General features: G+C 45.0%; 1 protein-coding gene across 1 annotated transcript in view; it reads right to left on the bottom strand.

The window, feature by feature from the left end:
* NAV2 (neuron navigator 2) overlaps positions 1-15,569 on the bottom strand; it is a 342,947-nt gene that overhangs the window by 205,780 nt on the left and 121,598 nt on the right. Inside the window, exon 3 of the mRNA XM_081154569.1 lies at positions 14,375-14,427. Within this exon, the coding sequence (XP_081010695.1) occupies positions 14,375-14,427 (53 nt within the window). The remainder of the gene's footprint in view (positions 1-14,374; positions 14,428-15,569) is intronic.

Raw genomic sequence — 15,569 nt, 5'->3', positions numbered from 1 at the left:
AGTGGGCAAGAAAGAGCAAGGGAGATGACACTGAGCAAGAGCAGAGGGCTGGCCACGCAGGGCTGCACCCAGGAGCTGACACGGTGAAGGAGAGAAGGCAGGGGTCCTTCCAGTTGTTAGGGAAGTCTTGTCATGGCCCCATTACCATGGCAACAGCAGGGATGCCAGGGATGGCTTGAGCAGTGTCCTGGAGGTGGGGCTCCAGAGACATCTGGGCTGGGCATGGAGACAGGGAGGAATGGAAAGGGAATGTCAGCATCTGTGGTCACGTGTAATAGGAAGGCCTGTTTCATATCTAACCCTTCTGACACACCTTCCTCTGCCACTTTCCAAAAATAAATATAGAAAAGAAAAGAAGAAATCCAATCATGAAATCAAACCCTAAAGCAAAATGCACTTTGGGCAAAGCCCTCCTAAATGCCTGTGTTACCACTGTTGTCTGTCTCTTTCCTCTCCATTCCTAGGGGCCACCACCTGACACATGATTTGCCCAGCTTCATTTGTTTTATTTTTTATTTTTTGGTCTACCTATGTCAGTGTTGGGGTCCAGAATTATCTCAGGGTCACATGGCTCATGGGCCACAGCATGGTCCTAGAGCTGCACAACCCCATGGGACACAGCTGGTGGGACCCAGACACCATAGCTGTAATCTCAGAAGGGAACCCCAGAATAAAGGAAATGTATGGTGGCATTTCAAATTCTCTAGGTGGGGGAATATTTGGTAGCATGCCCCCTTGTAAGCCCCACAGGCTGCTGCTGCCTGGCTGATGTTTAAAGCCATCTTTGTTCAGCAGTATGAGGGGTTCCATACCTTCTGTCCCAGCTTGGGCCATTCAAGCGTCAAAGCTTCCAGCAAGTCAGCTCAGGCTCTCCTGGTGGCTTTAAAACAGAAAGCTTAAGAATGTGGAACTCGGGCTGGATGGGGCTTAAGTCCCTCTCTCTGGTCTGTTTTTCTTGCTGCTTTAATGCCTTGCCCAGCTCCTTCAATTTGGCAATGTTATCCGCCTTATCTTTTATAGTATTTATAACTTCAGCTTTCCAACAATGTTGTCAAGAATTCCTTTCAAAAAAAAAAAAAAACTTTGTAGGAGTCTCTCTGCTGTTACAGCAAATGGGTAAGTCCATATGGATACAAAAAATTCTCTCTACAGGAGCAAAAAAATTGGTAACAAGAATCTCAAATTCCCCCAGGGATTATCTTTCCAACTGCCTAGAATATTCCATTTTCCTATTATTTTCTGACCTCAATGTTCCCCTTGAAGCAAAGAGAGAAACCTGGGAAGGAAGCTGGAACGAAAGGTACAAAAGTTAGCCCTTATTGTAGACTCATTCATTCTTTGAAAAATGACTCAGTGTTTAGTCTCTTGGGGGCCAGCTCTAGGGGAGGGGGAAACAGCAGTGACCAAACAGTGTGGTCCTGTCATGGAACAGACAGCCTCCTGGGCAGGGTACACTGTAAACAAGTATCACCCCACTAAACACAGCTCACAAACGTGATAGGGCCAACTTACACCTATCAGCTCACCTACTGACAAGCCTGACACTGACTCACTATGCTCTTTTTAGAAGGTCCTGGCTCTTTTTGAATCTTTGCCATATGTACATGCTGAAACCCATAAGCCACCACTAAGTCTTCAAGAAACAGCAGACTATAAAAGTAAAATAAAACAAAACATCAGATCCTTGATAGGCCCCAGAGTGCAGTGAGCCCTCAGTTTGGGAAATACCACTAGAATGGATCATTTCACCCACAGAACAAACACAGATAAAGGAAGAGGGCAGGGGGGTAGTTTGTAGGCGAAGGCCAAGAGCTAGACGTGCTCACCAGCTTGGTGACCAATTCCCGCACAAGAGCCTGCGCAATTCAGTTCCGTGGCTCAGCCGACTGGCTAATGTCTGTAGCTTGTGGTTCTGGGCTGCTCATGAGTACTCCACCCATGGATTGCAACCCCGCAATTCCAAGGATAGCACGTACGAAGTGCAAGACACGTGCTGGAAGCACTGATAACCAGGAAAGTGAAGCCAAGCGGGTGAATTTGAATGTTCAATATTCAACTCAAAATCCTGAAGGACTCTGCCCTCCCAGTGCGGTGATAGCTGGAATGAAGGTGATGGCTCTGCTATCCTCTGCCTGTATATGTCACCCCGTAGTGTTCATTTCTGCAGGAGGTGTAATTCAAAAATCGCCCTTCTATTCTCTAATTCCTGATGTTCTAGCAGTGAGCAGGTGATTATGATATGCCAGGCACAATTCCAGCACTTTCCACATACATTACCTCTATTTTTTTTTTATCTCAAAAGCTGTTGGCAGGTATGGCTAACAAGCTGGGCCCAAATTCTAGACCACTGGTGATCATTAATACATAATTTGGGAGATTTTGAAAGTAGTAAACAAAATACTTTACCCCAAGAAACTAGATTTGGCAAATAGTTTCATATTCTAAAATCTCTGACCAAAGCAAAGAGCTACATGCTAACCAATTAGAAATTATTCAAGATTTAAAATAATTAAGAATGCTTTAATATTAAAATAATTCTCAGCTCTGTTTACTGGCATAGCCGGGAAGTCAGAGGCATGGTCAAATCCACCGGAAGACAACAAGCTAGACAAGGAAGGTCTCTATTACAGGATATCCTGAGCTTCCCAAGGCTACACGATATCTAATGCACCTGTGAAGTAATAGTGACAATTTCTCACTTCTCATAGAATGCTAAGCTCTGTTACTATTTCCACCGTTGTCAAATATTCAGTTGAACCAGATAAAATTGCGATTTTTGTGAGTAAAAAAAATGGCCAAATATTGGCTATTTCATACAGTTCTACATATATATATCAGTGTTAGGAAGACACCCCGCCCCCTCAAAGGCTAAAATTAAACTGCTGGGTGATTATAAAAATGGAGCATGTTAGAGCTATTCATAGACAAAGCATCAATAAATTCTGAAACTCAGAAGAAAATCTCTGTAAGTCTCTCTCTAAGGAGTCTCACAAGCCTGATGATGACATATAGAAGGAAAGATCAAGTCAGGAGAAACACCCCACTGCCCTGGCCGGGTGGCTCAGTTGGTTGGAGAGTCATCCTGTAACCAAAAGGTTGCAGGTTCAATCCCTGGTCAGGGTGCATATGGAAGTCAACCGGTAAATGTTTCTCCCACTGATGTTTCTCTCTCTCTTTCTTTCTCTCTCACTCTGATAATCAGTAAAAACATATCCTTGGGTGAGGATTTAAAAAAAAATTAAAAAAAAGAAACCCTCCCTCCGCAGGCTAACCTCTACAGGTCCTTTGCTTTAGCTTCAGCTAGGGGTTTCTTTTGCACAATCACCTTAGAGAAGCAGATGGGGCCCGGGGAAGGTTTAATTCCAAGTTGATTCATCTCAAAGCCTCCACGAAAGGTAGCAGGTTACCCTTACAGTAGTGCAGGAAACCCAGGATGCATGCCTTTCTCCCCCTGCCTTCCTGCTCCGTCAGGGGAAAGTGTGAGGAAAAAGGTGAGATTTGGGTCTGGTTCTGCAACCCCATCCAACTCTACATGACTTCTACCACATTCATGCCAATGCGGGAATCCCTCTCACCCACCAAATCTACTTCACAGGAAAAGCCAACTCATGTCAAAGTGTTATCTTTGGCACTGTGATTAGGAAATTTTAATGGGGGAGAGGGAAATTAAGGATTTCACCAAGCCAGAGATAAAGTCTGGGCACCGTGGCTTTTTCAGGGCTTCCTGGCTATCTTTGGGCAAGGTACTTAACTCCCCTGAGCCTCGGTTTTCCTTTCAGTAAAAGGGGCATACGGATTCCCTTCTTGAAAGCCTTATAGAGGCCTCACAAGAAAAGAGTATTTGCACTCTTAAAAACATGAAGCACTGGACTAAATCATTTTCCATACATTCTTATTTCAGTTCATTTTCACCAGATGGGGAAATGGAGGAACAGAGTACCTTCCTAAAATTGCAGTTGTTAAATGGCAGAACTGGAATTTGAACACTTAATGGAAAACGTTTTAAAGCTGTAAACATGGGGAATTAACAACTAAAGAGCAAGAGCTTTGCTAATGCCAAAGAAGAGAAAAATAGCTGCCATTTGGTCACTTTCCCTGCCCTTGTCTTTCAGCAGTGCGACAAGGCAAGTAACCAGTCCATCCAAACCAAATCCAATCTTTACATTAGAAGACAAAGGACACTTCACAGAGGAAGGAGTCACTTCTCCCACATGCTTTTGGACATGTTTTGCGTAAGATATTTATGTTCTTTTACAGTGTTTTAATTCTTGAGGTGTAGGAGGTAATATTTAAAGCAATATAAACACTTGTAGGCATTATTTCAAAGGCAAAATGTTCCCAAAACAGGTATCTTTCCAACCACCATGACAGCGTTAGGATTTCTAAGGAAGTTCATGATACTTGTAAAAATACAATATTTTGGGGCTGAAAAACCTCAAATGGGTGCAAGGGGCAGGCAGGTAACAAATGACTAAAACAGGATGGGTATAAGACAATAGGAAATGGTGGGGAGCATGAGAAATGCACCCCATCTACCTAAAGGGGCAGCTGCTACCCAGCTTTCACCAACTTTTGCCTGGGGAGTGACAACCCAGCATTGCCAGATTATCAGATCTTTTCTTTAGAAAGCTGGAAGATCTATTTTTATGAGGTATATGGATTTTCATCTAACTATTGGCATCTGTTCAGTTTTTGTTTTGTTTTAAAAAGTCTTCTGGGACCTGAAAAGCTTGTTGGCCACCACTGTCAACCTTTTGCTTAAGTGAGCACACTGGCTCACACATTCATCTACTGACCAGTTTCCAACACGCAGACGCCATAGGCTAACTGTGCCTTAACAAAGTGCAAACAGGAATCCGTTGCTAATTCTGGTTTCATGAAAAATAAAAAATAAAAAAGCAAACGCACATACAGAAGATACCCCTTTGATGCTAGACTGAAATGTAAGAACTCCATGAAGACATATGCAGGGAGGTGGATCCCAGCATGAGGCCCAGATGGCTTAGATATTAAACCACAATCTACATGGTTGTAAATCACCATCCAATTTCTCTTTCAGCTCAAGAAGATTTGTAGCTATTTTTCCTCCTGCCCAACCTCACATTTGCTAAGTTCTTTAACTTTATTGAGCACATGTTGCCACTCACAACACCTCAGTCCCAAGGTAGGTGTGATGGGAATTTCTTCAGTAAATATTCACCGAGCATCTACCAGGTACCAGGCAGCATGGGCAGATGGACCAATGTGAACCCACCCTCAAAGAAGTTAATGCCTAGTGGGATACAGGCAGTGCTAAGGATTATCACTTCGGTTTCTCAATGGAGGAAACCAAGGGTCACAGAGGCTAAGTGAGCTGGAAGAGGTAGAGAAGACAGATGCAAATTCTGAGACCACTACACATGCACAATTCAGATCCTACCAACTTAGAACTCACTATAGTTCTCAGACAAGAGGATGTCTAAAGCATCTTAACCTTTCCAAAAAAGCAACTGAACGGCTCATTCAAAATATTTAGTTAAATTTAAATAAACTCCTTACTGATCTTGTTAAATTAAAAAATTTTAAACAACTTTGCAAACTAACATAAGTTGAAATGCATGTTTACACATGCATATTCCAAAAGAGGCTTTTTTACTTGGCTCTAAGACAACACTGGCAAAATGTGGTTACCAGACCAGCAGCATCAGCATCACTCAAGAGCTTGTTAAAAATGCAAATTCTCCAGCTCCTCCCCAGACGTACTGAATCAGGTGGGACCCAGCAACCTGTTCTCACAAGCTCTCCACACTAAAGGTGGAGAAGCATAGCCAGAGGAGGCTTTGCCAAACCAAACACTACTTCATTTATCAATGAAAATAATGTTATTTTGGTGTCTTTTCCATAAACCTTTGTGACTAAGTTAAAATATAAAATTGTGAGAAAAGAGACTGGATTTGAGAGAATTTCTTGGCTTAGGATGACTCGTTTCTTTAAAGCATTTGAAAAGTATATAGTGTATTTCACATTAAAATTTGATATCTACCATCACCCCTAGTCTGTAGGAAGCTCTGGGATAGTTGGACGGTTAATCGTTTCGCTCATTCATATAAGAAGCATTAGCTGAGCACTTCCACGTACCTAGCCCCAGGTGCTTGGAATATGGAAATTTTTATTGAACTAAAAGAGATTAAAAATCAATTATATATATTACAAAAATAGGATATTATTAAACAGTATATAAAATATGATAAACTCTCACAAAATTTGCTCAAATGTCATATTAACTGCAAGATAAATACACATTCTTAGGAAAGATAGTGCCTACTTGTGAGCTTACATTTGCATCAAAGAGGTCAGGAATACCTGGCACTCACTTCTAACTACCAGATGAAATGGCACTTGGGACTCACCTGCAGGCTCAGTGGCCCACAATACAGGCCACGCTGGAAACTAAGCGCGGGCCTCTTCCTCCCCGCGCTGCCCTCCAACGCCCTGCTCAGCACACACGTAGGAAGCTCCTTTCTGAAGGGTTCGAACAATGGAGACAAGCTGCAGTCAGCTCAGAAACCCAAGGTCCTCACAGCAGCCAGGTCAGCCTCTGCTATCAACCCAAACAGCTTACCATCTAATACAGTAAGAGTAACTTTGCTTGAACCCCAGAGCTATGAGTTTCCTACTGCTGCTGTAACAAAATGCCACAAACAGCTTTGGAGGCGAGAGACCCAAAATCAGTTTCACTGGGCTGGCATCAGGAGTCGGCAGACCGCATCCATTTTGGAGGCTCCAGGGAATGTTTGCTGAGGCCACCTGCATCCTTGGCTTGCGGCCCTTTATCTTCAAAGCCAGCAGAAGAGCATTCTCCCAACCTCTCTTTTTCTGACTCTGCTTCCATAATCACATCTTCTCTCTTTGTGATCACATTGGGCCCACCTAGACAATCAAGGGCAATCTTCCCATTTCAAAATCCTTAATTACACCTTCAAAGTCTGTTATCATGTAAAGTACATTCACAGGTTCCTGCAGGGATTAGGAGGTGAACATCCTGGGGGTGGGAGTGCAGCTTACCCCACTGAATGCATATTTTCTGAGTATGAAAAAACCTTCTAATGCACAAGTCAGTAGTTAGTGTATATGTGCCTTGTAAGTGGGAAAGGGAACAGCCATGGGAAGGACACTCATCGTGAGTAAGGATGATGCCAGGCGCTTTTTACGCCATCTCCCTCCCATTCATCCCTCGAACAACCCTAGGAGGCAGCTTCCATTATCCCTAGCACGCATGCCCAGTGCGTGAGACCCAGATCTGCCCGATTCCAGAGTCCATGCTTATTTTTCATCCCAAATCTCCTCCCATGATACAATGAATCATCCCAAGGCTTTGCCCATACCCTATATGAGGGGGTAACAAATGTAATTTTTGTATCTCCACATCACAGTTGGCGTTTTCCCGTTTTTCCATTGATTTCCTTATAGGCAGAGTAGCGTAACAGTTAAGGGAATGGACTCTAGAGCCAGGCTTTCAGGGTTCAAACCCTGGCTTGTAACTTATTAGCTGTGTGACCTCAGGCAAGTTACTCAACCTATCTCTGTCTCAGTTTCCTCATCTGTGAAATGGGAATAATAATGGTTTCATGGAGACAAAGTCAGTTAATGCAGGTAAAATGTCTAAAACAATGCCCAGCTATAAGTGTATACAATAAGTGTTTGCTATTATTATTATTATTATTATTATATAAAAACAAGGACAGAACTGGGGACAAAGGCAATGACTGTAGGCTCCACAGCAGGAGGGCCAGCTCCCTCCTTGGTCTTTCCATCCATCCATCCATCCATCCATCCATCCATCCATCCATCCATCCATCCATCCAACATGTATTAAATACCTACTATATGTCAGTCAAGCAAGCCATAGCGCTTATTTAGGAAAGAGACAGTATCTTCTTCAAGAATGTAAGTCAACAACCACAAGAGAATATGTTATGAGAAATGCAGGCACAGGACACTCGGCCACACAAAAGACAACAGGGTACCTAAATATCTCAACTACTTGAAGTAACAACTTATCTGAATATTAAAGGTTACAATACCTAGGTGGGACGATCGCCACGTCTTCCTGGAAGACTGGACAGCATGCAGCAAAGTAGAAAGGCATGAGCTCACACGGCTCCCTTGGAGCACCTCAAGCTCTAGTACGTCTGGGGTATAGAATGTGAGTGGCCCAGTGGCAAGAGATGATGGTAACTGGTCATGAATGCCCTTCCTTCTCTTGTATGCTCAAGCATTTGGAGAAGGAAATGAAGAGTCAATGATGGTGTGAAACAGAGGTGTGACCAGAGAGGCAGAGAGACAGACATGGAGGTCGTCACCATCTTTGAAAGGCAGTGACAGTGGATGTACCACCTTGAGTACGTAGTAATAGATGCTTCCTGCTGATCTTGTTCTTGGACACTTCTCACTTTGCTTTAAATTCAAAGTGGCCTGTGGACTTTTCTTCATGCCTTCTTGGATCTGTAACATATGTGCGCCCTTAGGGCCATGTAAAAATAGGCCTAGGGGCCCAGGGCAGAAGCACCTCAGCTGCCCAAGGATCTCTGACACTCCCCAAGCATGTGGCAGGCTTTCTGGCAGCTGTTGGGAGGGCTCAAGGTCACTGGGCCTAGAAACCCGATCCTGTTGCAGATGGCCTTCCCTTGGCCCAGGAAGCTCTGCGGAGAATAGTCAGAAGTACCTGGCGCCAAGGCCATCCCAACAGGCTGCCTTTTGCTCAGGGCCACCTGCCCATTTTTCTTGAGTTCCCATCAACAGGTCAACTCAGGCCCTTTCCAGAAATAATTTCCCTCCTTCTTGCTAACTCCTGGCTAAACCCAGTTGATTCTGCCATATCCACAAATGAAAACTAAGGAAGGCAGGGACTGGTGAGGTGAAGACTATTCTTATTTTGCCCTTTCTCTGTCACACAGTAAACACCACATACTCTTAAGCTAGAGAGACTTGGGCTCGAGCTCCAACTGTGCCTTCTAGATAAGTAATCTGGGGCAAAATATAACCTTCTAAAGCCTCAGTCTCCATGTGCAAAATACAGACAATAACTGGGTGAAGCTCTTAACATGTCCCATGCATTCTGAGTGCTCAGCAAATGTATGTTCTCTCACTGAAGCCTCAGAGTAGCCCTGCAAGATGTTATTTCTTACAATCCCCAGGGGTGAGGGTGGAGGGAAGAGGTGCTGAGAGATCAAATGGATTATCCAGGGCCACAGTGTCTCATAAGCCCCCACTCAAAGGTGAGGCTGGCTACACTTGAAATGTCAATTTCTTTGAAAATAAGTAGGTATCCTGAAAATTCGTCATCCCATCAGGAGCTCACATTTACTGAGTGTTCCCTCTGTGCCCACAGTGTACAAGCACACTTCACATTGGTTATCTCATGTAAGCCTTACAACAACCCATGAGGCAGGTACTATTACTACTCCTGTCATAGAAACTGGTCCCCTGAGAACCTAAGGAACATGCCTCAGGTCCCAAGGAGCCAGCCTTCAGAGCCCATGGTCTTAGCTTTGATGTTTTGCAGCTCCCAGAGGTCAGAGGTAAAACAGAAAACCTAGTCTGTCTTTTCACAGAGGAGACTCTGGACCAGAGAAAGGAGGGCTGGATCCAGGAGCAGCACTGGGACCTGATGCCCAGGTCTGGGGGCTGGTGCATCCATGCTCTTTCTAGGCTTCATTGCACTGTGTCTTACCTGGTGCTGGCTTTCTGAAAGGGGCTTCAGGGGCACCTGTGGCAGTGGGGAAGGGAAGAGGCAGGGGGAAGGGAAGAGGGTATTTGTAAAGCACTTACCATGTTCACACAGCAAACACTCTAGAGGCTTTAGTTATATTTTATAGCTGTAAATATTATTACCCATTATTATCACTTCCATTGCCTCATTAGTCCTCACAAAACCTTTATGAGGTAGGTATTATTATCAACCCTACTTTCTAGAACAGGAAATAGAGGCTTCAAAAGGTTAAATAATTAGCTCAAGGCCACAGACTAGCAGAGAAGGAACTCAAACTTGGCCTGTCTGGGTCTCAAGCCCAGGCTGGCCCCCAGTCTGGATGCACCAAGGGAAGGAGGCAGGAGGACTCCCTGAGAGCCCAGGAGGAAGCAGGCAGGCAGTGCTGGGAGGCCCAGATGACCCCAGGCCTGAGGTCAGCCAGCCAGAGGGGAAAACAGGCCTGGGGCTTTCCACTGAAAGGGCTGGCAGGTCTTGCTAACGTTGCACCTCTCCTAATCAACAGCAGAAAGCCAAGCCACTTAAAATAATAATGATTTAAAAAGAGAAGCACTCCCTACAGTGGCCATCCCTAGGCCCACAGTGAGTATTCAATGTCCTGCAGCTCAGTGGGTTCAGGGAGCAAGGCAGTGGCCGCCCCAGCGCCCGCTGGCTAAGCTCCAAGCAATGTTTCTCCTTCCAAACTAACACATAACTCTGCTGAACACACCACTTGAAAGCCAAAAAGATGCCCCTGGGTTGCCATGGCAACGCTAAACAGACAAAACATTTAACCAGCTCTGACGCACACACAAACTTATTTAAGGGCCAAACAGACTGCTTTGGAGGGGGAGAGAGGGCAGGAGAGGGGAGTGTTGTTTCTACAGCTCCATCTCCAAGGATTTGGCCCCCGAAGCATCTAGGTCAGACTGAAACAGGGCAAAGGACTCACACATAGGCTGAGAACAAGCCTGCTGGGGAAAGGGAAGTCCCTGCCACTGCTCTGTCAGGGTCACAGTCCTATTTTATGAGGGCTGAGAGATGGGCGCCGAGAGTTACAGATGCCGATGATCGTAGCTCTGCCTCTCCCTGGAGACAGCCCTCTGCCACCCAGCATTCCGATCTTCTCACCCCAAAGTGGGGAGTGCCATGCCGGCCACAGCAGTCGGGAGGACCCAATGGGCTCACGAGTGTAAAGTCATGGTAAACCTGAAAGCACTGTGTGGAGGCACATTAGTGCTGATGTTAAAAATATTAAACCACCATTTCCCACCAGGTAGCGTTTTCATTTTCCAGATCCCACTGTTCAACTTCCACACACAGGAGTTGATGACCATGGTGATTTTCCTTTTGGAAACTTTGCTCCTGGGTCCAATGGGGGTAGCTCTGTGGGCTGTAGCCATCTGGGGAGTGATGAGGAATGCACAAGACTTGTCCTGGGTCCAAAAAGGCCACCGTGCCCATGGGGTCCGCTGTACTCTGGACAATTCCATGCCCCAGCCCTCACCTTGAACACCACGCAGCAGAGTGTCGGTGTTGCTGAGAGGCTGGAAGACCCTTACCAGGCACAGTTTATAGCACTTGGGGAGGACCAATGAACAAATCTTGCAAAACCTTCCTCAGCAGGGTGTGTGACACCTTCAGGTAAACATTCTCCAGAAAGGGGAATCCTCGCCCACTCATCACGCCCCTGTGGCGAGCCCTCTTGCCTTCTGAGACTCACCCTAGAAGTTATTCTAGAGCCTCCCCTGGCCCGCGGTGCAATGCGCCCTGCGGGGCCCCGCACAGGTGTCTGCGGGAGCAGCTGCACCGGCCGCTGTGCTGGTTGTTGTCCGGTCTCCTGCCTACTCATCTCTGGGTTCCTTGAGGGCAGGAATCGCATCTCGTTCACTTGGCCTAGCCCAGTGCCTGGCATTAGTTGGCACTCTGTGAATGTTGGCCAACTGGCTCCAAGTGTGCAATGCCATGCCCATGTCTGTGCACCAATGCCCCCGGGATCCTCTAGTCCGTATGCCGCAAGTATCTGCGTTCACTTCCCCGTCCTCTGGGAGGGAGCAGGACCTGGAGCAGAGCCTGCAGCGCAGGAGTGAGAGCAGGGGCTGGGGCTCTGAGGCTGCGGGTGGGTCGGGAGGAGGGGGCTGAGTGGGAGGGCGGGAGTAAGAGGTGAAGGCTTGGCCTCCTCCCCACAAAATCTAAGCTCCCCCTCCTACCCACCAACAGGCTGATGAAATGAATTGGTCCCTCGAAAACTGGGGTAACACTCATTCCTCCTGCTCTGAGATTAAATTGCTTTTCTTTGGCTCCATTATTAAAGGCCCCTGAAGATGCTCCGTTTTCTTAGGGAGTGAGCACATGAACTCCATGTGGATTATTTTCAAGGGACTGACAGTTACCCTCCCAACAGGTACATCCCCCAACTTCTCAACTCACTGCGGGTCATCTTCCTTTTATCGACATGATGCTCTCCACCTACCTTCTCCTCTGGTCTCCTCCAAACAAGCAACATTCAGAGAACAACCACAAATCTCTACCATCAGCCACCCTAAATAAGGTCTAAGTTAACCTAGGAATCTAGAAAGGGTGGTCCATCCACTTTGCTACATCGCCATGGGTAGAAATGCTTCCCTCCATATGCTCACACACACTCGGGCGTCCGATTAGCAAGAACACCACCCGGGCTTGTCTATAAGAACTTCCCGTGTGCCCCAGGCCAGTCCTCCCTTATGAATCTATCACTGTTTTGTAATACAGGGGACAGGACAATAGCCCTGTTGTCTTCATCATCTTTCTCATTTCCTACAGAGTGGAATCACTGTGGCAGAGGCTCTTACGTCTTCCTGGCCTCACATCCTGTAGCTGAACTATTCTCTGCTACGTTTACCACCAGACCATGCCTGCCTCCCTGCCCCTAAGCTGGAACTAATTATCACAGGCAATTATAGGATTTTTATATCCTTGTGTTCTAAAAAAAAAAGTCCATGAAAAAAAAACAACAATCCGTACTTCCACAGCTGAAAGAGTTATAGGGAAACCACAAAATTGCACTGCTACTATGGTAATATTTATAAGTAAGATATTTACACATAGAACTGAATTTGCACAGAAGAAACTGAAGTGAGAGTCTTATAAGTTTGAAAGCAGACTTTAACAACAGACACCTCCAATGGAAGGTGGGGAAGATACAAATGTTCCAAATAGAATAAAAGGTTCCCTACCTTCAAATGTCAGTTCTACACATGCATCAGCATGGGCTAGGCACATGAACTGATATCCATCCCAGGAGGAAGTACTGCATTTTCACGTGAAGATATAACTGCATGAGTAAAATGCCTGCACTAAAATTAAGTCTTCTATCATCCAAATTGTCTCAATTATTAATACACTAGACAGCTGCAGTAGCTCGAGCAAAAATAGCAGCCAAGCTTTTCCAAAAGTCAAAGCAGCCATGAGCTGTCTGCATGGGGACTTTTCTGTGTCCCCATGGTTGCTCTCTGGATCAAATGAAAAGAAACAATCCCCAGAGGAACAATAAAACAGAGAGACTTGCTTCAGAATGTACCCTGAAAAATGACTTCCCCCCACCATACACACACATGCACGCACCCACCCTCTTTATAAAAAAAGTTGTATGCATAAAAAAGAGTTGACTACAAAGGCTACCTGTCCAACTCACTGGGATAACAATTCAGAAAATCGGACACTGCACCCAAGGAATGCCAGTCAATGCGGTGCATTCTGGAAAGAGACTATCAAATTGTGCCTACTCAACTGAACTGAGGTGAGGTTAGAAAAACAAATTATCCCCTTTTTTTAGATTTCTGGAAGCAAATTAATGTCTCCAGGGAGAGAAAAAGTGGTCCTTAAGTTGCTACCTTCATATTTTAAACAGGTATTAGCATCATCTTAACAGACACTGATAATATACATTTTTAGTATAAATATCCATGTTTCAAAGCATTTTGAAGGGAAAAGCTAAGCACTCAGAGCATCACAATTTAATGTTTTCTCAACTCAACAATGATCATGAATTTTAATTCAATGGTTATATGTAGAACATGCAACAAGCAAAGAATAGATTTTAGAAGATTCTTTTTAAAAAAAAAAAGAAGCTTTAATAACAGAGCTAAGCAAGCACATCACAGCAGAGGGAATATCACTTGTCAAGGTTACATTGAGAATGATCTGGATATAATTCATTTCCCATTTCCCGTCACAGTTCTGATTTTACATCATTCTAACCTTTAAAGGAAATCAGATCACATGCCCCAATTCTGATAGTGAGATACCATCACCTCATCTGTGCCTCAGACAGAAACTGCTGTGGGTCTTTCAGGAAGCAGAACAAGTCCCAACAGTCCAAGTTCTAAGCAGGCGTATGTTTGCACCAGTTCTGCATAACTTGTTTCTAAGAGCAAGCACCATATTTCATTGTCGCTGTCTCATAGTCTATATAAAAGTCATAGTCATTTTTCAGTAAATGCCAACAAATGTCAGAAAAGCAGACCATGGCTACTTGGAAATGGCTGTTAGTTTATTAATATAATCCCCTAGAATAAAAGTTATGGTGTAAATGTTTTCACAATGGTCAATATCACTTAAAGGCAGGGTTAACATGACACAAACACCCTCTACCCGTGAACCACTTACCATTTGCGATCTGTTCTTCGGACAGCCATTGATGTCTTCAATCTTTTCATTTGCTGAAAAAGGAAACACAAATCAGAAAAATAAATCACCACTGCAGACACTTCGAGTTGTGATGCTCAGGACCCTTGAGACCAACCAAGTCCTAAGGCCCAGACGGGGTCTGTCCAATCAGCACAGGCATGTGAAATGCTGAGACGCATCTAGCAAGCTTTAGGACTTACTCATCGAGCCACTGTCCTCCAGGGACAGCTGGGGCAAGGTCGTCATCATCTAAAGCAGAGACAACTGCATTGACGACAGTCTTGGAAGGATGGGCATCAGAAATGTTGAAGACAGGGAAACGGGCTGAGCTGTGAGCATGCTTTAGGCTCTTAGACAGACAAGCGCAACCTCCCCCCAAAAGATGGGCTCGTTCAGAGTGGATCAGTCCAGCTGAGACCTAGCTCCAGGGCACAAAAGCTACAGATGATAACATGTCACCAGAAATACTAGCATTGCTTTATACTAGTAGGATTACTAATAATCCTGTTCCCAAGTGGTGGCAAACAGAGAAAATGAGTGAGACTTAAAAATGGCTCACCCAAGGCCACATAGTAAGTCCAAATTAGATCTGAGATAGTCTTGAAGTCATAATAGCTCTTAACTACTAAGAGAAGTGAAAGCAAGAGGGTGCAATGAATTAAATGGAAATCAAATACCAATAACAGGGAAGAAAGGCCCAGCCTCTCGTGGGGAAGCATGGAGGACCCCCGCAAGACGCAGCCCAGAGTATCTACGGAGGGGGGCAGTTTGTGACGGCAGCTGCACAAAAAAGGCAGTGCATGTAGAGGTCAGGACACTGGCTCTGGGGGCAAAGATATCCCAGTTTAAATCCCAGCTCTACAGCTTCTTAGCTGTGTGACCTTAGCCATGTCACTTAACCTCTCTGGGCCAAAGTTTCCACATCTATGAGATGCAGCTAACACTACCTACTTCATAGGAGGGGCTACGAGAAATAGATGATATGATACCAGTAAAATGCTTAGCACACAGTGTGTTCTATAAATGGTAGCTGTCACTATCCCAACAATATATTGTCTTATCATCTATGTCAAATATATAAAATAAAAATTTCCTTTTTGATGTCTCCATCTGAGTTAAGCCTAGAAACTCAGCAGAATTTCATAGAAAGGAACTAAGAATATGCTTACTCTGT

Source organism: Miniopterus schreibersii (genome assembly GCF_964146895.1).
Source record: "Miniopterus schreibersii genome assembly, chromosome: 12".
Classification (NCBI taxonomy): domain Eukaryota; kingdom Metazoa; phylum Chordata; class Mammalia; order Chiroptera; family Miniopteridae; genus Miniopterus; species Miniopterus schreibersii.
Note: the sequence above shows the minus strand (reverse complement) of the source record. Positions and strands in the feature narration are given on the sequence as shown.